Source organism: Anolis sagrei, chromosome 9, assembly GCF_037176765.1.
Source record: "Anolis sagrei isolate rAnoSag1 chromosome 9, rAnoSag1.mat, whole genome shotgun sequence".
Lineage (NCBI taxonomy): Eukaryota > Metazoa > Chordata > Lepidosauria > Squamata > Dactyloidae > Anolis > Anolis sagrei.
In genome coordinates this window covers 20,348,019-20,369,635 of record NC_090029.1, presented here as the reverse complement: position 1 = coordinate 20,369,635, position 21,617 = coordinate 20,348,019, and the positions used below count along the sequence as shown (strand labels likewise).

Here is a 21,617-nt window from a genome sequence, read left to right as displayed (position 1 = left end):
TAATGTTGATGTTTTAGATTTTAGTATTAGCATTGAATCTTTGCTGTCAGCCAGTCTGAGTCCCTCTACGGAGGTAGAGAAGATCGGGATAGAAAAGTTTTAAATACATAAATAAATAAATATGTTTATGTTTTTATGGATTTTAACTATGATTCTTTACAATACCATTTATATTAAATTCTGTTTTAATGTGTATATATATTTAGATTTGAAATTATATTGAAATGATTTTAATGTAAGCTGCTTTGAGTCTCTTTGTGAAGAAAAAATGTGGTATAAAGAAGCATCATGATAATAAATAATAATCTACTCTGACCAGCAATGTGTTTTCAAAGTCTTAGGTGGTCACGCACTCTTACTCTCTGAAATCCTTTTAAAAAATGGATAGTAATGCCAGTTGAGCATGCGTTCGATCATCTATATCAGGGGTCCTCAAACTTTTTAAACAGAGAGCCAAGTCACAGTCCCTTAAACGGTTGGAGGGCCGTATTATAATTTGAAAAAAGCATGAATGAATTCCTATGCCCACTGCACATATCTTATTTGTAGTACAAATAACACTTTAAAGCAATACAATAATTAAAATGAAAAACAATTTTAACGAATATAAACTTATTAGTATTTCAATGGGAAGTGTGGGCCTGCTTTTGGCTGATGAAATAGGATTGTTGTTGCTGTTGTTGTTGTGTGCTTTCATGTCGTTACAGACTTAGGTTGACCCTGAGTGAGGGCCGGGTAAATGACCTTGGAGGGCCGTATTCAGCCCTCAAGCCTTAGTTTGAGGACCCCTGATCTAAATGTTAAAATGTTCTATTTTGGGGGAGATCTATTTATCAAAGCAGAGTTCTTTAGGGCAAGGTACCTTTATTCCTTACAGTTTCTTCTTGAAGATGGTTTTCAAGGTTCATTTTCTGCTTCTGAAGCTCGGAAATCTGCTGCTTAAGATCGGGAATCATCTTTATAAAAACGGAGATAATGTTCAGTATTCAACTACCTATATAATCCATCAGTTTATCCTAAGTACGAATTTTTTTTTTTGCACAATAATTGATTCCCTTGGTATTAAATTTCACTTGGTATCATTTTATACGACAGCAAATCTGAAATATTTTATTGCATTCACTTAAAATATGAAATAATATAATGAAATATTTTTCCTGAAGCTGTCTGCATTCTCCACCATTCCTCTACGATGTTAGGTACTATAGAGTTCTCTGTTTATGTGACCTCAAGTTATCTATTAACTTATGCCAACTCATGAATTTCATAGGGTTTTCTTAGGCAAGGAATACTCAAGAGGTGGTTTTGCCAATTCTTTCCTCTGAAATATAACACCTGGTATTCGTTGGTGGCTTCCCATTCAAGTACTAACCAGGGCTGATCTTGCTTACCTTCAAGATCAGATGGGATGTGGTTGTTCCTCGCCAAAGAAAAATATCTAGATGTTTCCATATGATAGTAGTTGTGGTTATTGTTGTTGTTATTATTACCTCATTTTTATCTCATGAATCAACACTCAAAGAGGAATTCAACACACACCATTTTGGAACAATTATTTTCGTATCTAGCCCTGTTTGGAAGCTTCTAGAAGAAGAGGACCCCAAAGATACTTTCTTTAAATATAAGTGGACTAAATTCACCAAACAAGAGGAGAACAAGAAGAAATTGCAAATCGGTGCTAATATCTCACGGCCTTGCCATTTGGGCAGCCTTTCTGCCTGGCCCCTGCGCCTTTCCGAGTTCAGAAGGGTGTGGGGGCCAGGGGGAGGAAACAGGTGGAGGGCTCCACATGGCCTAACAGCCTTGGGAGCCTTTGCTGCCCAGCCCTCACTCCCTGCCGAGCTCATCATCATTATCATCGGTCCAGATCCATTGGTGTTTCGGTTCACAGTGCTCTCTGGATGGAGGTCAACTACAACTCTTTCAAATCAAGGTAAATTTCCCCTAAAGACCTCCAGTATTTTTTTGCTGGCCATGGGGGCTCTGTGTGCCAAGTTAAGTCCAATAACTTCTTTGGTGGAGCTCACTAATTGAAGGAGGAACTGTAACTTCTACATGTCTGAACATATTTCTCCAAACTTCTCCAGTATTTTCTATTGGTAATGGGAGTTCTATATGCTGAGTTTGGTTCAATTCTATTTATGCTGGAGTTCAGAATGCTCTTTGATGGTAGGGGAACTATATATCCCAGCAACTGCAATTCCCAAATGTCAAGATCTGTTTCCCCCAAACTCCACCAGTGTTCAAATTTGGGCATATTGAGTATTTGTGCCAAGTTGGGTCCAAATGTACAGTCATTTGGGTTCACAGCGTTCTCCATATGTAGGTGAACTACATCTCCCGTAAATCATTGTCAATTTCTCCCAGTCCCCTCCAGTATTTTCTGTTGGTCATTGGAGTTCTGTGTGCCAAGTTTGTTCCAGGTCTATAATTTGTGGGGGGCTCAATGGTCTGTGGAAGTCAGAGCTGAATCTGTTGAAGGTACTGCACATCCCATCATCCATTGTCCATACTTCCCGAGCATATTGTTTTTGTGATCAATCACTATGCTTTAACTATGTTCAATTTATAACAATGAAAATACATCCTGCATATCAGATATTTCCATTATGCTTCATAAAATTTGCAAAATTACCGTTATAAAAATATGGTTGGGGGTCACCACAACATGAGGAATTTTATTTAGGGGTCACGGCATTAGAAAGGTTGAGAACCACTGCCTTACACCCAGAATTTTCTCAAAACTAGCACATGTTTCTTAAATGGCTACCAAGAAATCAGCTTTCAGAGGCTGTTTTGAAGTTATATAATATGTCGTTCTCACCATGTTTTCTGAGGTTAGCCTTGCAACTTGGAGTCGGATGCTGTCATTTATGTCATTTTCTTCTCTGAACAGCTTCTGTAAGTGGGTTATTTCTTGACTATGATGCTCTACTTTAGAATTCAGGCCTTCTATCTCTCTTTCATAGTTCTCTCTCTGAGACTGGAAATGGCTTTCTAACACTCTGTTAAAGACATAGACATATGGGTTAGACTAAAGAAAAAACGCCGGTCCCTTAATGCAATGCATATTCTAATATCAGAAGCAATTCAATATATTTACAGAAAACCCACACACACAGATAAAATATCTACACAAAAACTCCAACCATCGCCCAAGTCAAAAAAGAAGTGCCATTAAAGCCTTGGGAGAGGGTGCAAAAAGAATCTGCGAACCCCACCTCCTTCAAGATGAACTGAACCACCTCAACTGGGCTCTCCAGGCTAATGGAGACTCCACCTCAGACATCAGAAGAGCTGCAAGACAACTAAGAACAAGCTACGAGAGTCAAAACAAAGACCCACCCAGAGGGAAAGTGTTCTTGGCATACATCAAGGGAACCACTGACCACAGAGGGAAGCGAATGAGGAAACACAACATACAAACTATCTACAGACCCACCAAGAAAATCCAACCAATGCTCCGTTCATTAAAGGACAAGAGGGATCCTCTCACTTCTGCAGGAGTCTACTGTGTACCATGCAACTGTGGACAAGTCTCCATAGGGACCACCAAACGCAGCAATGTCCAAACATGAATCAAGGAACATGAAAGGCACTGCAGACTACTTCAACCAGAAAAGTCAGCCATAGCAGAGCACCTGATGAACCAACCTGGACACAGCAGGTTATTTGAGAATACAGAAATGCTGGACCACTCTCACAACCACCATGTCAGACTACACAGAGAAGACACTGAAATCCACAAGCATGTAGACAATTTCAACAGAAAGGAGGAAACCATGAAAATGAACAAAATCTAGCTACCAGTATTTAAAAAAACCCTCTAAAATTACAACAGCAAAACAACAGAGAGGAAACAATCAGGGACAGCTAATCACCTCTCAACAAAAGATTGCCCCAGGCACTAACAAGCCACACCAAACAACTGCCAGGCCACCAAATGCTAATCGAGCTGGTCAGTTGAAACATTCACACCTTGCTCCAACAGACAAGAGTCTTTTGTCCCACCCTGGTCATTCCACAGATATATAAACCCACTTTCCTAGTTCCAATAGACCTCACTACCTCTGATGCTTGCCATAGATGCAGGCGAAACGACAGGAAAGAATGCCTCTAGAACACGGCCATATAGCTAAAAAAAAACCTACAACAACCCAGCAATTCAATATTTTAAAAATCCCATGTAAGCCTATGTTGTGGAGCCCTCAACCTTTTAAACTTCTTATTAGCACAAGCCAGCATACCCAATAGCTAAAGATGATGGGAGCTGTAGTCTAACAACATCTGAAGGATGATACCAGGGTGGTGGAATCCGAGGGCCCTTCTAGACAGGCCCTATATCCCAGGATCTGATTTTCTTTTTTGCTTTTAACTGGATTATATGAGTTCATACAAGCAGATAATCTGGGATAAACAGAAAACTTGGGATCAGAACCTGGGATATAGGACCAGCCTTGAAGGGCCCTGAAATAGACTGTAGGGATCCTGGAAATTCATACTACAAAAAGGCTCTGATGAAAAATAGTTATATAAGGACATAATGAAAATTTGACTTCATGAAATTTGACGAGGGCAAGTCCTAGAAACTTTCTTAAACCAAACTGATTACTTTTCTCTGGTTCATTTACATGAAAGACAGATGGTCAAAGAGGAAGAAGGGGTTAAGACAAATGCATTGTATCAAACCATCAATGTTTACAGACTAAATACTCAGTATTTTTTTAAAAAATGAAGAAGAGCAAATAGCATAGTGCGTCTAAGCTATTTTTATGTAAGCTGCTGACATAGAAGCCTTCAAATTAATCCCTTGTGGTGATAAGGAAAAGGCCTATTCAAGCATATCCCACATAGCAGGACTGCTATAAAAAGTCTGTGCCTTTGAGGCAGCCAAAACAGCACTTATTTTCTTATCAGACCACAAGCGCATAGGAATAACACTTGAAGTTGCCTTCTGCTGAGTCAAACTGGTGCTCCACCAAATATTGATTTTTTTAAAAAATTATAAATTTATCAAACAAAATGTATAAGCATACATTCTCCCCTCTTTTGCAACATCTTAGACAGAAGAGTATGTCATATTATATACAATCTAATAGTAAAAAAAAATCAAAAACATCTTTAAGCATATTTCTTACCATTTTTTAAAACTTTTCCATTACAACTTATACTACGTGTATCTCTACCGCACATCTTTTCTCTACTTATACATGCTTTATTTCTTTATAATTAGTATTATACCATTTTCCCCCTCTTCCCCTTACCCTAAGTTTGTGCCCCCTTCACCAGGACCAACCTACTCATGTTATTTCAAATTCCAAAATGTCATTGTTTCTCTTGCTGGCTATAACAGATCCCTATATAATATATCACCAAATATCACGCCGCTGGTCACCACTGTAAAAAGGATTATGTGTGATCTCACACCACTGGACACCAGTAAGAAAGATCACAACCAGTGACACGAGGCTGGAGGCTTACAGGATAAATCTTCCTCCAAAGATTCACTTTTTCCTCTAGAATCCTACCCCTGTGTCTCCAATTTGGTAGCGAGATGAAAATAGATATGTGTAATGGTAGAATGAACACTGTCTTTTAGTCTTCTTTTGGTTTAAAGCTGCCACCAACCCAAGTTGTCTTAGGATCTTTAAAATGAGTTCTCACAACCACCATGTCAGGCTACACAGAGAAGCCATTGAAATCCACAAGCATGTAGACAATGTCAACAGAAAGGAGGAAACCATGAAAATAAACAAAATCTGGCTACCAGCATTAAAAAACTCTAAAATTACAACAGCAAAACAACAGAGAGGAAACAATCTGGGACATCTAATCACCTCTCAACAAAAGATTGCTCCAGGCACTGCCAGGCCATCAAATGCCAATCAAGGTGGTCAGTTGAAACATTCACGCCTAGCTCCAACAGACAAGGGTTCTTTGTCCCACCCTGGTCATTCCTCAGATATATAAACCCATTTTTCTAGTTCTAACAGACCTCACTACCTCTGAGGATGCTTGCCATAGATGCAGGCGAAACGTCAGGAGAGAATGCCTCTAGAACATGGCCATGTAGCCCGAAAAAACCTACAACAACCCAGTGATTCCGGTCATTGCAGACCACCAAACGCAGCAGCATTGCCTAAACACGAATCAAGGGAATTTAGGAGCAAAGGAGTCCTTCCAACACTTTTCCAAATATTTTAATTGTACCTAACCAAATATAATTTCTGGATGCCTGGCTATTTGCGAAGCAGGCATATTTCCATTAAAGCTGATTGATGCAAGCACCATCTTTTAAGAGATCGCTTCCCCGCAGAACTGAAAGCATTGATCTGTCATGGCTTTCTGCTGCAGAGCATGGACTGATTATACTGAAGACTCATTACGATGCCTCCATTATTCTGTCAATATTTAGACAAGAAGTATATCAAAAGAATAAGGAAAAAGGCCTAACCTTGTGGCCTTTTTCAAGCCTTCGTAAGCAAACCAGAGTTCCCCGTCTTCATTTAAATGTCCCAAATCTTCAGTAGACAATCTGTTACAGGAAAAAAAGTGGGGAAAGACTATGGAATAAGAATCTCAGGGAAGAGTCTGACTCTACCTTTCGTAAAAGGGGGGAAATATGCCTCTACCTGCTCCTTGCATCTGCAAAGTCATAGCTCTCATGAAGTTGCATTGTAATCTCTGACATTTTGTCTGTAAAAGAAAACACATTATGTGAGCACTCTGTTTCCACTTTGCCAGCATAGTTTTATATGTGACTAGCTATCCCCTGCCAGGCGTTGCTGTGGCCCAGTCTGGTGATCTGGAAAATAAAGTAATGAGAAAGTGTTGGTTTCTAATCTATGTGATTTCTTTACGCTTGCAGGTAAACAGTATTTGATTACGTTTTCTTGCCCTGGTGAAGGGAGTTGGACTGAACGGCCTTAAGTATTTTCTGTTGGTCTTCGGAGTTCTGTGTGGGAAGTTTGCCCCAATTCCATCGTTGGTGGGGTTCAGAATGCTCTTTGATTGTAGGTGAACAATACATCCCAGCAACTACAACTCCCAAATGTCAAGGTCTATTTCCCCCAAACTCTACCAATGTTCAAATTTGGGCATATCGAATATTTGTGCCAAGCTTAGTCCAGATCCATCATTGTTTGTGTCCACAGTGCTCTCTGGATGTAGGTGAACTACAACTCTGAAACTCAAGGTCAATGCCCACCAAACCCTTCTAGTGTTTTCTGTTGGTCATGGGAGTCCTGTGTGCCTCGTTTGGTTCAATTCTATCATTGGTGGAGTTCAAAATGCTCTTTGATTGTAGGTGAACTATAAATCCCAGCAACTACAACTCCCAAATGTAAAGGTCTATTTCCCCCAAACTCCATCTATGTTCATATTTGGGCATATGGAATATTCGTGCCAAGTTTAGTCCAGATCCATCATTGTTTGAGTCCACAGTGCTCTCTGGATGTAGGGGAACTACAACTCTAAAACTCAAGGTCAATGCCCACCAAACCCTTCAAGTGTTTTCTGTTGGTCATGGGAGTTCTGTGTGCCACGTTTGGTTCAATTCTATTATTGGTGGAGTTCAAAATGCTCTTTGATTGTAGGTGAACTTTAAATCCCAGTAACTACAACTCCCAAAGGACAATTTTTTTGAGTGATGGTCACTCCTTGGGTTAGTAGGTGTCACCCGCCATGCTCTGCTCCATGGGAAGGAGAGTGATGGTGTATTCAGAGAGTGTCAGATATGCTATGGGAAAGCATGATTCTGGACACTTTGGGGCTTCTTTCTCAAGGGAAGAGGAAGAAGTGTGCTTTTGGAATCTTACATTTTGTGCAGGGAGTCAGGTTCTGCTGTATGGAAAACAGAGATCTGATCCTTGGCGTTGTGCTTAGGGAAAGGATGCATTTTGGCGTTTTGAAGTTATGGCATTATGGAAGTTTTGGAACTATGCATTTGGCAGGCTGCAGGAAAGCAATGTCTGGCTTAACAGGTGCTTCTCCAAGGAGGGAGAAAAGGATATGGTCATATTTGAATGCCTGAAGATGAATATGTGTACATGCGTGTGAATGCTGAGTGAAAACGTAATTCCCCTTGGTTTGTTTGTTAACCAATGTAATTGTGAATCCAATATAGTTGCATAGAATCTGTATGTCTATATGTCTAACCAGGCCTGTAGCTGGGGGCGGGGGGGGGGGGGGGGGTTAGGGGTTCAACTCCCCCCCCCCATTTTTTCAGGTTAAAAAAACCTGGTTTGCTCATGTATTTTAACTAGTTAACCAAATCCCCATGCTAACTCTATGAGACGCAAAAAATCCAGAACTGCAAGCACTATCTCAAGCAAATATTGACAATTTATTCACACTGCCATTACTTGCAGCAATAGCTGATGTAGTGAAGCAACCAAGTTGGGGGTGGGGGGGGGGTGTTGAATGCTCTCATTAAGGAGGCCAGACTTGGTGGAGGTGGTTGACAGGGGCAGAGCTGCAGGCTACTGAAGGCTGCTCTGTCCCCTGCTGTGCTTTTTGCTTCAGTGTGAGCTGGGAGGCAGGTTTCGACCCCCCCCCCAAATTTTCAACCACCCCTCCCAAAATTTTCAACCCTCCCCGAATTTTTTTCTGGCTACGGCCCTGTGTCTTACGTCATTCTTTGTCTAAAGGTTTTTTCTGTAATGTGATATACCTTCTCACACTGGAAATTGCAATAAAAATAACGTATACTTCACATGGACAAAGAAAGATCATTTTAAATCTCTCAAAAAAGGACGTTATGTGAGTCGATGCAACTGATCACATGAATGTCAATATGTTGTTCTGGTTTATGAAGAGTAAACTACTTGTTATTCATTGTTCATCTGCATAGCATATTTTCTTTCTCTGACAAGACAGTGTGTAGGCTGATCAAACGTGAACTACACGTGGTGTATTTTACACTACACCACAGATTTGAGCTAATATATTAACATAAGCTGACTGTATTTCCAAGAACATATTGTCTTGAATTTGGCATGTATAAAATATAGGTTTACCATTAACTAAAGCAGTGAGAGGTTCTCATTGTTAGGCTCTGCTGCAAGAGGGACCCTGAGGCCTGAGTATTGCCATCCAGCTTTGCTGCCTGCTCCACCCTGGGCTTACCAATGAGGAGACCTGCAGCCACACCCTCATTCCAGCTAGCTGACCCAGCAGGGAGAGAACATGGCCCCCACAACCTCGCTGCACTACTTTAATGGCCGCGCCACCCATTGCCTGGCTGCCGGAATACCTGCGCCGGGCTCCTCCATAGCCACGCTGCCCATCATTTGGACATTGGAACACCTGTGCGGGCGCTCGTTTTCGGGGCTCCCCTGCCTCTCCTGTTGCTTCAGACCACTTTTTCCATCAGCCCACTTTGGTTGGAATTCAATGTTTACTTTTAAGTTCTTTTTTGTATGTATATTTGAATTATTGTATGTTTACTTTTAAGCTATTTTAATTACTTCTAAGCTTGTCATTGTATTTATATTCAAATTATTATCTCATGTTTATCATTGTATGTTTAAATTGATATGTTAATTGTTTAAATTCATATCTTATGCTTATTATTATATGTGTAATGCGGCATTGTAGGCTATGGATTGTAAGCCACCCTGAGTCCCCCACTGGGGTGAGAAGGGTGGGGTATAAATGTAGAATAATAATAACAACAACAACAACAATAATAATTGTTGAACAACAGATGGAGAATCTCTCCCCCCCCCCCCCTTTGTTTTTTAAGTGAATTGCTGCACATCTGCAATATATAAATGAGGATTCAACAATTTGGTAACATCAGAATATGTTGGAAAAACTGAGGCAGTATCAAGGTATTTTAATCATTTGTATGAGATAATAAAAGTACCTCTCATTTCACGCTTCTGGTACTGCAGCTGCTTCTCCACGTCCATTTTTTGCATTTGAATGAGTTCAATTTCTTTTTGTAGTTCAGGAATTGTCTATATTTATTAAACATTGCAATGAGATAAAGTAAAAAAAATAGTAGCAAGAAAAATTTACAACTGACATTTAAAGCATGTTTCGTAGGGAAAAAGTATTATTTACTGCCCGTCATTGTTTGAGCCCACAGTGCTCTCTGGGTGTAGGTGAACTACAACTCTCAAACTCAAGGTCAATGGCCACCAGCCCTTCTAGTGTTTTCTGTTGTTCATGGGAGTTCTGTGTGCCTTGTTTGGTTCAATTCCATCATTGGTGGAGTTTGGAATGATCTTTGATTGTAGGTTAACTATAAATCCCAGCAACTACAACTCCCAAATGACAAACTCAATTATTTTTGAGTGATGGTCACTCCTTGGGTTAGTAGATGTCTTGTGGCCAAATTTGGTGGCAATTTGTCAGTGTTTTTTGAGTTATGTTCATCCCACAAACGAACATTGCATTTTTATTTATATAGATTTCAGGTGTTTATATCCCGTCTCTTCTCCAATCCCGAAGGGGGTCTCAGGACGGCTTACATAGGCAGCAATTTGATACCGTTATATATGAATAATTAAATACAATAACAAAACCAGTAAACCATTAAAATACACAAACCATTAATTAAACGGTATAAAAGCCTTAATGTTGTGAAGAATAAAAATAAAACCATGCTTTAATTAACTCCAGTCACAGAACATATCTGTTTTATCTTTGGGGTAACAAAGGGAAGTCCTCGACATGCGAGTGTGGCGAAGAGCAAACCACAGACTATGCAGCCTAAGCCCTGCCACATGCACAATGGAGGGCCTTCTTAGAGCAACACCAGAGGCACTCCAAGTGGCCAGCTACTGGTCAAAGGACATTGAGTATCATGCCAAGTTTTAAACTTTGCTCTTTTAAAATACATTACAAGTGTACCCTCGGTTCGTTTCTGATAGGATAATTTTTAAAAAATCATACCTTTGCTTGGTGTGCAAGTGCTTCAACCTCCATTTTTAAGCTGCCCTGAATTTGTTGTTCTTCCCGGATTTGATTCTGAAGCTGCTCATTTTCACTTTTGAGAGATTTTACTTCTTCCATGAGTAACTCAATCTTTCTTTCATAGTCTTGCTTCTGGTTGTGGAAATTGTTCTCTAGCACTCTACGAAGATTTAGAAAGAAGTGGCAAACCAGTTTGTACTCTACCGCTAACTACAAAAATAACATGTAAAAAAGAACCATTCATTGTAGGCATGCACTGCTGTATCTCTATCGGCACATACATCAATACTTATAATGTAATGCAATACTACTACTACTACTACTAATAACAATAATAATAATATAATATTATAATTATATATTTATACTAGCCGTCCCCTGCCATGTGTTGCTGTGGCCCACATGGGGGTTCTGTGTGGGAGGTCTGGCCCAATTCCATCGTTGGTGGGGTTCAGAATGCACTTTGACTGTAGGTGAACTATAAATCCCAACAACTACAACTCCCAAATGTCAAGATTCTATTTTCCCCAAACTCCATCAGTATTCACATTTGGGCATATGGAGTATTCTTGTAGTGTTTGGTCCAGATCCATTATTGTTTGAGTCCACAGTCATCTTTGGATGTAGGTGAACTACAACTCCAAAACCAAAGGACACTGCCCACCAAACCTTCCAGTATTTTCTGTTGGTCATGGGAGAACAGTGTGCCAAGTTTGATTCATTTCCATTGTTGGTGGGGTTCTGAATGCTCTTTGATTGTAGGTGAACTATAAATCCCAGCAACTACAATTCCCAAATGACAAAATCATTTTTTTGAGTGAAGGACATACATTGGGTTGTTAGGTGTCTTGTGTCCAAATTTGGTGTCAATTCGTCCCGTGGTTTTTGAGTTCTGTTAATCCCAGAAATTAACATTACAGTTTTATTTATATAAGTTACATGTAATATTACTAATAATATTACAATATATTGGTATAGTACAATATAGTAATATTTAATACTGATATTGTACTATGCTAATAATATAATGTATTGTATGTATATATGTATCTTGTAAACCGCTCTGAGTCACCTTCGGGGTGAGAAGGGCGACATAGAAATGTCGTAAATAATAGGCCTGTTCAATGCATGGTTCTAAATGGTTCTAAAGTACTTACAACACTGAAAATATCAGAACTCTAACAAAACTCTCAAAATTTCATTATAAATGGCAGTTCCTAATTGGTTCTGTCATAAAAATCGCCAATAATCAAATAATAATTAAATTTTGAAAGAGTTCTGAAATTTTCACCACCAGAACTTTAGTTTTGTAAGTACTTTAGAACCATTTAGAACCATGGATTGACCAGGCCTAGTAAATAAATAAATACTTCATACTTACATCACATTAATGGCTTAGATCAGGCATGGGCAAACTTGGGCCCTCCAGGTGTTTTGGACTTCAACTCCCACAATTCCTAACAGCCTCCTTGGCTGTTAGGAATTGTGGGAGTTGAAGTCCAAAACACCTGGAGGGCCCAAGTTTGCCCATGCCTGGCTTAGAGCCTAACTACAATAGAAGGAAGGTAATGCAAGCATATGAATGGCCCAACATATGGGGAAACCCAAAGGAAAGGGCCGGATTTGTTGGTTTTGTTCAGGAAGATGGACAGAGCTGGAGAAGAGAGGAAGTGCAGTTGCCAGAACTAAAGAAGACTGAAGATATCAATAAATATACCAAATTAAAGATAAAATTTAAAATTTCATACATTCGTTGTCTTTCTTCTTTCTGAACATCAGCAAAAAGTTGTTTTGTTAGGTGATCCATTTTCTCTGCAGAAAGATAGTAATATTTTTAAAAACATTTCAACAGAATAAAAATGTTTAAAACCTATAACACAAATAATTGTGGCCTAAAATCAACAATAACAACAACAATAAAGCTGACATGATATGAGGATTTAAAGATTGAAGTGCAACGAGGCAGTCAAGGTGGTCCCAGTGGTGATCGGCACACTGTGTGCAGTGCCTATAGACCTTGGCCTGCACTTAAACACAATCGCTGCTGACAAAATTACCATCTGCCAGCTGCAGAAGGCCACCTTACTGGGATCTGCACGCATTATTCGTCGATACATCCCACAGTACTAGACACTTGGGAAGTGTCCGCTGTGTGATCCAATACAACAGCCAGCAGAGTGATCTTGTTTGCTGTGTAGTAATCTTGTTGTGTTTCAAATAATAATAATAATAATAATAATAATAATAATAATAATACTCTTTATTTGTACACCACACCATCTCCCCAAGGGACTCGGCGTGGCTCACAGCATAAATACAGTAACATACATAAAATAAAAGTAAATGTTAAAGTGTTTACATTTTAATGGACAGTTTTTTTTACCAAAGCTAGAACCTGTGTTGTGCAAATTCTAAAGAGATACAATGGTAAATGTTGAGAATCCCTCATCCATAATTTTGAAGTCCAAAATATTTCCAAATCCAAAAATTGCCCACATAGGTGACAAGATAGTGACACCTTTGCTTTCTGATGTTTTTGCATAAAATTATTAAAAATATTCTGTCTAAAATTACCTTCAGGCTACGTGTATAAGGTATATATTAAACAAAGTAAAATTATTGTTTAGACCTGGGTTCCATCTTAAAGAAATTTCACTATTTATCTACATAAATACACCAGGGGGCCCTGGTGGTGCAACGGGTTAAACCGCTGAGCTGCTGAACTTGCTGACTGAAAGGTTGGTGGTTCGAATACAAAGAGCAGGATGAGCTCCAGCAGTTAGCCTCAGCTTCTACCAACCTAGCAGTTGAAAACATGCAAATGTGAATAGATGAATAGGTACCACTTCCGCAGTAAGGTATTGGTGCTCCATGCAGTCATGATGGCCACATGACCTTGGAGGTGTCTATGGACAACGCTGGCTCTTCGGCTTAGAAATAGAAATGAGCACAACGCCTCAGAGTTGGACACGACTAGACTTAATGTCAGGGGAAACTATCTCTAAATATTTCAAAATATTCCAAAATATGAAATCCAAAACACTTCTGGTCCTGGGCATTTTGAACTAGGAAAGTTCTGTACTTTACCTGGACTTTAAAATAAATGTTAAGACAACAGCTGCTTTTGAAAAGTAACCCCATTAAAGTATGCAGACTGTAAACACTTCCATTTACATCCTGACTTTCACCTTTGGTATAAACCTCTAAAATAGGGTTCAGTCCATCACAAAATTATCTTGTGCAGCATACATTAATTTACATAAGCTTATACAGGACAACTTCCCACTACTAGATTATAACGACAGTCATAAAAGTCTGCTACTATTGCAATCAATGCGCGTCATCATAGTTGTTTACTGGTGGACAAAGCAAATTATGCTGTGCATTATGCTGCCTTCTCATCATATCTTATTAATCATGTGAATATTAGTCTAAGTCGCAGAAGCATACGAGAAGCTCAGCCTGTCATTAAACATCGAGAAAACCAAAGTGCTGTTCCAGCAGTCACCAGCCAATCCCTCTCCAATGCCAGAAATACAGATTAATGGTGTAACATTAGGAAATGTGGACCCTTTCCACTCCCTTGGCAGCCACCTCTCCACAAAAGTCAACATCAACACCAAAATACAACACCGCCTGAGCTCTTTGAGTGCAGCATTTTTCCGAATGAAGCAGAGAGTGTTTGAGGACCGGGACATCCGTAGGGAGACCAAGGAGCTTGTTTATAAAGCTATTGCCCTCCCAACCCTGCTATTTGCCTGCGAGACGTGGACTGTCTACAGACGTCACATGCAACTGCTGGAACGATTCCATCAGCACTGCCTCCAGAAAATCCTGCAAATCTCTTGGGAAGACAAGCGGACAAACATCAGTGTGCTGGAAGAAGCAAAGGCCACCAGCACTGAAGCAATGGTCCTCCGCCATCAACTCCGCTGGACCGGCCACACTGTCCGGATGCCCCACCACCGTCTCCCAAAGCAGTTGCTCTACTCCGAACTAAAGAACGGAAAATGGAATGTTGGTGGATAGGAAAAGAGATTGAAAGATGGGCTCAAAGCCAACCTTAAAAACTCTGGCATAGACACTGAGAACTGGGAAGCCCTGGCCCTTGAGCGCTCCAGCTGGAGGTCAGCTGTGACCAGCAGTGCTGCAGAATTTGAAGAGGCACAAATGGAGGGCGAAAGAGAGAAACGTGCCAAGAGGAAGGTGCATCAAGCCAACCCCGACCGGGACCGCCTTCCACCTGGAAACAGATGCCCTCACTATGGGAGAAGATGCTGGTCAAGTATAGGGCTCCACAGTCACCTACGGACCCACCCTGGAGGATTATCCTACTCAGCCAATGAGGGATCGCCTAAGTAAGTAAGTAGTCTATAGTTACCCATTTTGAACCACTATCATAAAAACAATAGCACCAGAAATCCAGGGCACAAAAGACATTAATTTAATAATAATAATAATAATAATAATAATAATAATAATGTCACTGAGCACAACAAGATCGTGGCGCCTTTCAAGAAAATGTCTTCCTCGTGGGCAATATTTAAATATTTGGGTTCTGACTGTTACAAAAGGAACCCACAATATCATCCTGATTCTCTAAAGGTGATTGATCTCAATGATGGTACCTTTCATTTCCTCAGTTTTCTCTTGCAGCTCTTTTTCTAGATGTCTTTTCTGTTGCTGTAGCTCCAAGTTGTGATTTTCAAGTTTCGAGACTCTCTGTACAAAAAAAGTAAATATATAAAAGTAGAAATCAGATCCCTAAGACCACTTACTTACTCTAATCCAAAATGGTTCTGAAACCCATTTCCACGTGTTGCACGTCTTATTTAGTTTGTTGCAAACACAATTAAGATAAACCTGTTCATATTCATCCTTGTGTGTCTTCTCTTTTTCTTCAGAGGTTTTCTTTTGTGTTGCTAATTTTTCGAGATCCAGCTGAAGCTTCTGAATAGTTTCCACATCATTGGAGTGATTTGAAGCAAGAGTAGTCAACCTTTCCAAGAGAGCATTGTTCTCCCTGTTCTAAAATCAATATAAGATTAGTATTAGGGCTGAGAAAAATAGTTCTATTAATCTGTTGATATATTGTAACTAATTACAGTTGCCGCTCACCCCCCACCCAAATTATCCAGAATCCACACATAATATCAGCTTCACAAATACCACAAGATTATGCAACTTTCATAATTTAAGACCAGTAAAACATAAAATTCAACCCTACAGCTCAGATTCTCTTGATCTTTTTTGTCTGGAGGAACCTTTGAAATAATGTTTCTACTTTAAGGAAACTCAGCATAATAATTATTACATCTGGAGCCACCGGTGGCACAGTGGGTTAAACTGCTGAGTTGCTGAACTTGCTGACCAAAAGGTTGCCATTTTGAATCCAGGGAGCAAGTTGAGCTCCCACTGTTAGCCCCAGCTCCTGCCAATCTAGCAGTTCCAAAACATGTAAACATTAGTAGATCAATAGGTACTGCTCCAGCGGGAAGGTAATGCCACTCCATGCAGTCATGCTGGCCACATGACCTTAGAGGTGCCTATGGATGATGCCGGCTCTTCAGTTTTGAAATGGAGATGAGCACCAGAGTTGGACACGACTAGACTTAATGTCAGGGGAAAGCCTTTACCTTTATCTGCAAATAGTCCCTTCTAATAATAGGAGGCTAATAATAATAATAATAATAATAATAATAATAATATATTAATAATAATACATTATTATCTCATTTTATTAAGGTATTAAAGTATTCTATTATTAATATAGCATTAAAGTATTATATGATAATATATTATGTATAATTAATTATTTTTAGGTTATCATTATTAAGTTATTTAATAATAATAATGCTTTTATGCTAAGCTGCTTTGAGTTTCTGGGAGAGATAAAGCGGAGTATAAATAAATATAATAATAATAATAATAATAATAATTTATTAATAATAATACATTATGATCTCATTTTTAAGGTATTAAAGTATTATATTATTAATATAGCATTAAAGTATTATATGATAATATATTATGTATAATTAATTATTGTTAGGTACCACTCCGGCAGGAAGGTGGCAGCACTCCATGCAATCATGCCGGCCGCATGACCTTGGAGGTGTCTACGGACAATGCCGGCTCTTTGGCTTAGAAATGGAGATGAGCACCAACCCCCAAAGTCAGACATGACTGGACTTAATGTCAGGGAAAGACCTTGAACTTAACCTATCTTTTAAAACAATTGGGGGGGGGGGGGGAGTTCCCAATCATGATTTTTCACAGAAACCCTGGTTAAGGAAACCTGCTCTAGCTAGAAAAAAACACTAATAAATATGCAATAAATTATACCTTTAAGATATACTGTATATACTCAAGTATAAGCCTAATTTTTTAGCCCTTTTTTACGCAGAAAAAGTCCCCCTTGGCTTATACTCGAGTTAAAGTTAATTATTATTATTATTATTATTATTATTAATTATTTTACTTTATTATTATTAATTGAAACACAACAAGATAAGTACACAGCAACAAGATCCTTATACTGGCTGTTGTATTGGATCACATGTCGGACACTTCCCAAGTGTCTAAGACTATGTGATGTATCAGCCAATAATGCATGCAGATCACAATAGGGCAGACTTTTGTAACTGACAGATGGTAATTTTGTCAGCACCGATTGTGTTTAAGTATAGGCCAAGGTATTACATTTATTATTTTACCTTATTAGTGTTATTATTACATTTATTATTTCACTCTATTTATTATTATTATTACATTTATTATTTTACTCTATTATTATTGGAAGGATACGTAAGCACATTTACGAAGATCCGAATAATCAGAGTTGGACAGTCTTATCTTAAATTACGATTTTATGTAAATATTAAAAAACATTTAACCTACAGATGCTTCAGTTAATGCTATTGTATCGGTATCTTGGCTTATACTTGAGTCAATCCATTGTCACAGTTTTTTGTGGCAAAATTAGGCGCCTCGACTTATATTCGAGTCGGCTTATACTCGAGTATATACGGTAAGTAATTGTACAACCAAGTCTGATTGTTCATATGTTTACTGAGCATTGAATGTACACTCTTTCATAAATCTTTTGTATATATTTTTCTTTTGTCTTTTTTTTCTTACGTTAATCTGTTTTGTTTCCTATATACACTATAAAACAATTAAAAAATTAAAAATATGCAATAAATTACAGTATTCAATAGAAATAGGGTGGGGAATCAGAAAATCTTAGGGTAGGAAGAGTCTGCAGGGGTATCTAGTCCTACTCTCTGACATCTAGGAATGCCCTGGAAAGATGCCCATCCAAACTTTATTTAAAGACCACCCCCCAGCCCCAAAAGAAGGAGAGTCCACCACTCTCTGGGGTACAATAGAGTCTCGCTTATCTGACATAAACGGGCCTGCAGAAGGTCGATTAAACAAAATGTCGGATAATACAGATTCTTCTACCGTTACCCATCTGACCGGCGCTAGAATACTAACAGGGATGCAAAGTGTTAACGCAAGGCAACCCCTCGGGACTAGAGCAGCCCAGCAGGAAGTGCCCGGATGTGAAAGAGGAGCGATGCAATCACAGAGGGAAGGAGGGAGGACGCTTCCGCTTCTGGTCCTGCCTCTTTCCCCGCTTTCCTCTCTCCTCCTCCTCCGCCTTTTTCAAGACAAGGAGAGAGAGTTGGGGAGCGCTCCTTTAATTGAAGGGGAAACGCTGGAGGAAAAGGGGGGCGTCGAATAAGATGGAATGTCGGATGAGCGAAGGTCGGATAAGCGAGGCTCTACTGGAGTCTGTTCTATAAACAGTTCTCAATGCAAAACCCAGTTGGACACTTTTAAACTACCTGGTCTTCCAGTTTTTTCTGCAAGCGTTGTACTCGGTACGAAAGCTGAATGTTCAACACAAAACGGCGGATATTCTGGAACCTGCGCCTTGCGAGCCAAGCTCGAGCATACTTTTGCAAGACTAATGCCTTCTGTTCTTCCACCATCTTCATAAAAAAAAGAGGCAACACATAGTCATTTAGGTCTTATGAAAAATACTAGTCACTTAATAATGTATTTACACTCATTCTAGGATGGCAGGAGGAGCAACTACAACACCCAAATGTCAAGGTCTATTTGCCCCAAACTCCATTTGTGTGCATATTTAGGCATATGGAGCATTCGTGCTCTCTCTGGGGTACAATAGTTTGGTCCAGATCCATCATTGTTTGAGTCCAAAGAGCTCTCTGGATGTAGGTGAACTACAACTCCCAAACTCAAGGTCAATGCCCACCAAACTCTTCTAGCGTTTTCTGTTGATCATGGGAGTTCTGTGGCCCAAGATTGGTTCAATTCCATCATTGGTGGAGTTCAGAAGGCTCTTTGATTGTAGGTGAACTATAAATGACAGCAACTACAACTCGCAAATGACAAAATCAATTTTTTGAGTGAAGGACATACATTGGGTTGTTAGGTGTCTTGTGTCCAAATTTGGTGTCAATTTGTCCAGTGGTTTTTTTAGTTCTGTTAATCCCACAAACGAATATTACATTTTTATTTATATAGATTAGTTTAAATTGCTCCGTAGTTGTGAATTTCAGCTTCTAGATTGGTTTTACAGGACAAATTGTTTTTAAACAGTGACTTATTAATACCTATGGTATTTTAAATTGCACTAAATGATAATTGGTTGTTGCTATTGTTGTTTATCATGTATGCTCATAATTTCGTATTATTACTTGCTGTAAGCTGCCCCAAGTCTCTTCGGGGAGAGGGGACAGGGTAGAAATAAAAATGTATTATTATTATTTATTTAGTAGGGTTCATAGCTGACATTCTTGTAAGGCTCTATTTTGCAAGTTAATCCTGATTAAAAAGGAACTCCACCCAATTGCCAATATCCCACCATGATAGTCAGTATACTGGGGAAGAAAGATGCCACTCTCGCCAACATAGGAATTATTTCTTTCCAGAAACAATAGATTTAACACATCCTGTGGGGTTCCTATGTGGATTTTTTAATCGCCTTTACCTTTCTGTATTTCTTCCTTGCCAGAAATCCTCGGGTGAAAGCTTGAATGGTCAAAGCAGCCACACGAATGAGCTGGCAAAGTCTGCGCACTAAATATCCCCGGCAGTGTTTCTGGATAACAATGGCTGCCCAGGTTTCTTTCAAGGCAGCGGCAGTTATAGCTTGCCTAAGAACAAAATAAAATTATGGTTAATGTTTTAAAATTGCTTCCCTCCAGGAACCCTCTTACGGCTCTTTCACACACAACCATTTTCCGACAGAAAGGGACCTGCCACAGTATATTCATTAACTTAGCATCATTAAATATCGGCAGGGCTGGACCAGGCACAAAGACTTCACCTACTCAAGAATAAAGCACTCAACTAAAAAGGAAATCCATCTGCATCAGCTGCCCAAAGCAGAAAGAGCCAAGTGGCAAGGCATGGGCTGAATTTAGCTCTTCAGGCCATTTCGGCTGGCTCTGTAGCTTTGTAAAATAACAGCAAAAGGCTGGCTGAGAGCTTCATTCAGAAGCAGAAGGCAAAGCCACTTTCAAATAGTAATAGGAAATAAAAACAATTATGCACATAGAATGCACATAGACTTGGAAGAGAGAGACCTCATGGGCCATCCAGTCCAAACCCGTTCTGCCAAGAAGCAGGAAACCTGCATTCAGAGCACCCCCAACAGATGGCCATCCAGCCTCTGTATTGTCAAAGGCTTACATGGCCGGAATCACTGGGTTTTTGTAGGTTTTTTTGGGCTATATGGCCATGTTCTAGAGCAGCAGTTCTCAACCTGGGGGTCGCGAAACCCCGGGGGGTCGTTTGGCCATTTTGGAGGGGTTGCGAGGCCACCTCCTTAGGCCTCGCCCACAAGGCTGCGAGGCAGCCGAGGGCTCCTTTGCGCGAGCCCTCCCTGGGCTCCCTTGCGGCCTCGCCATTTGAAACATTCCCACCTAGCTCCAGCAGACAAGAGTCCTTTATCCCACCCTGGTCATCCCTCAGATATGTAAACCCATTTTCCTAGTTCCAACAGACCACACTATTATTTATTTATTTATTTATTTATTTGATGCACTTATTAACCGCCATTCTCAGCCCATATGGGCGACTCATGGCGGTGTACAGTACACATAAAAGACAATTACAAAAGCCAGTTTCAACAACATATAACCATACAACAATTACAGACTACACTAAAAATCCGCATTCGTCTCTTAGTAGAATCATAGCCAGTCTCATATTCCCTTGTTCCATTCCAGTTCTCAATACCGTATTGTTAGCACTTAATTAAATGCCCTCTCGAACAGCCATGTCTTAAGGCTTTTTCGAAAGGACAAGAGGGAGGGCGCCTGTCTGATGTGTGCGGGGAGAGTGTTCCACAGCCGGGGGGCCACCACCGAGAAGGCCCTCTCCCTCGTCCCCGCCAGCCGTGCCTGTGAGGCAGGCGGGATCGAGAGAAGGGCCTCCCCAGACGATCTCAAGGTCCTCGTGGGCTCGTAGGCCAAGATGCGGTCGGAAAGGTATTTTGGGCCGGAACCGTTTAGGGCTTTGTAGGCCAAAACCAGCACCTTGAATTGGGTCCGGTAGCAAATCGGCAGCCAGTGGAGCTGGGACAACAAGGGCGTTGTGCGCTCCCTGCCACCCGCTCCGGTTAGTAACATGGCTGCCGCGCGCTGAACCAGCTG

General features: G+C 40.1%; 1 protein-coding gene across 1 annotated transcript in view; it reads right to left on the bottom strand.

The window, feature by feature from the left end:
* Positions 1-21,617, bottom strand: part of MYO5C (myosin VC) — a 91,394-nt gene that overhangs the window by 25,233 nt on the left and 44,544 nt on the right. The window contains exons 20-30 of the mRNA XM_060755568.2: positions 19,949-20,114; positions 18,777-18,923; positions 15,787-15,951; positions 15,552-15,645; positions 12,672-12,735; positions 10,903-11,083; positions 9,869-9,962; positions 6,633-6,696; positions 6,455-6,535; positions 2,825-3,005; positions 863-956 (exon numbers count right to left, since the gene is read on the bottom strand). Of these exons, the coding sequence (XP_060611551.2) occupies positions 863-956; positions 2,825-3,005; positions 6,455-6,535; positions 6,633-6,696; positions 9,869-9,962; positions 10,903-11,083; positions 12,672-12,735; positions 15,552-15,645; positions 15,787-15,951; positions 18,777-18,923; positions 19,949-20,114 (1,331 nt within the window). The remainder of the gene's footprint in view (positions 1-862; positions 957-2,824; positions 3,006-6,454; positions 6,536-6,632; positions 6,697-9,868; positions 9,963-10,902; positions 11,084-12,671; positions 12,736-15,551; positions 15,646-15,786; positions 15,952-18,776; positions 18,924-19,948; positions 20,115-21,617) is intronic.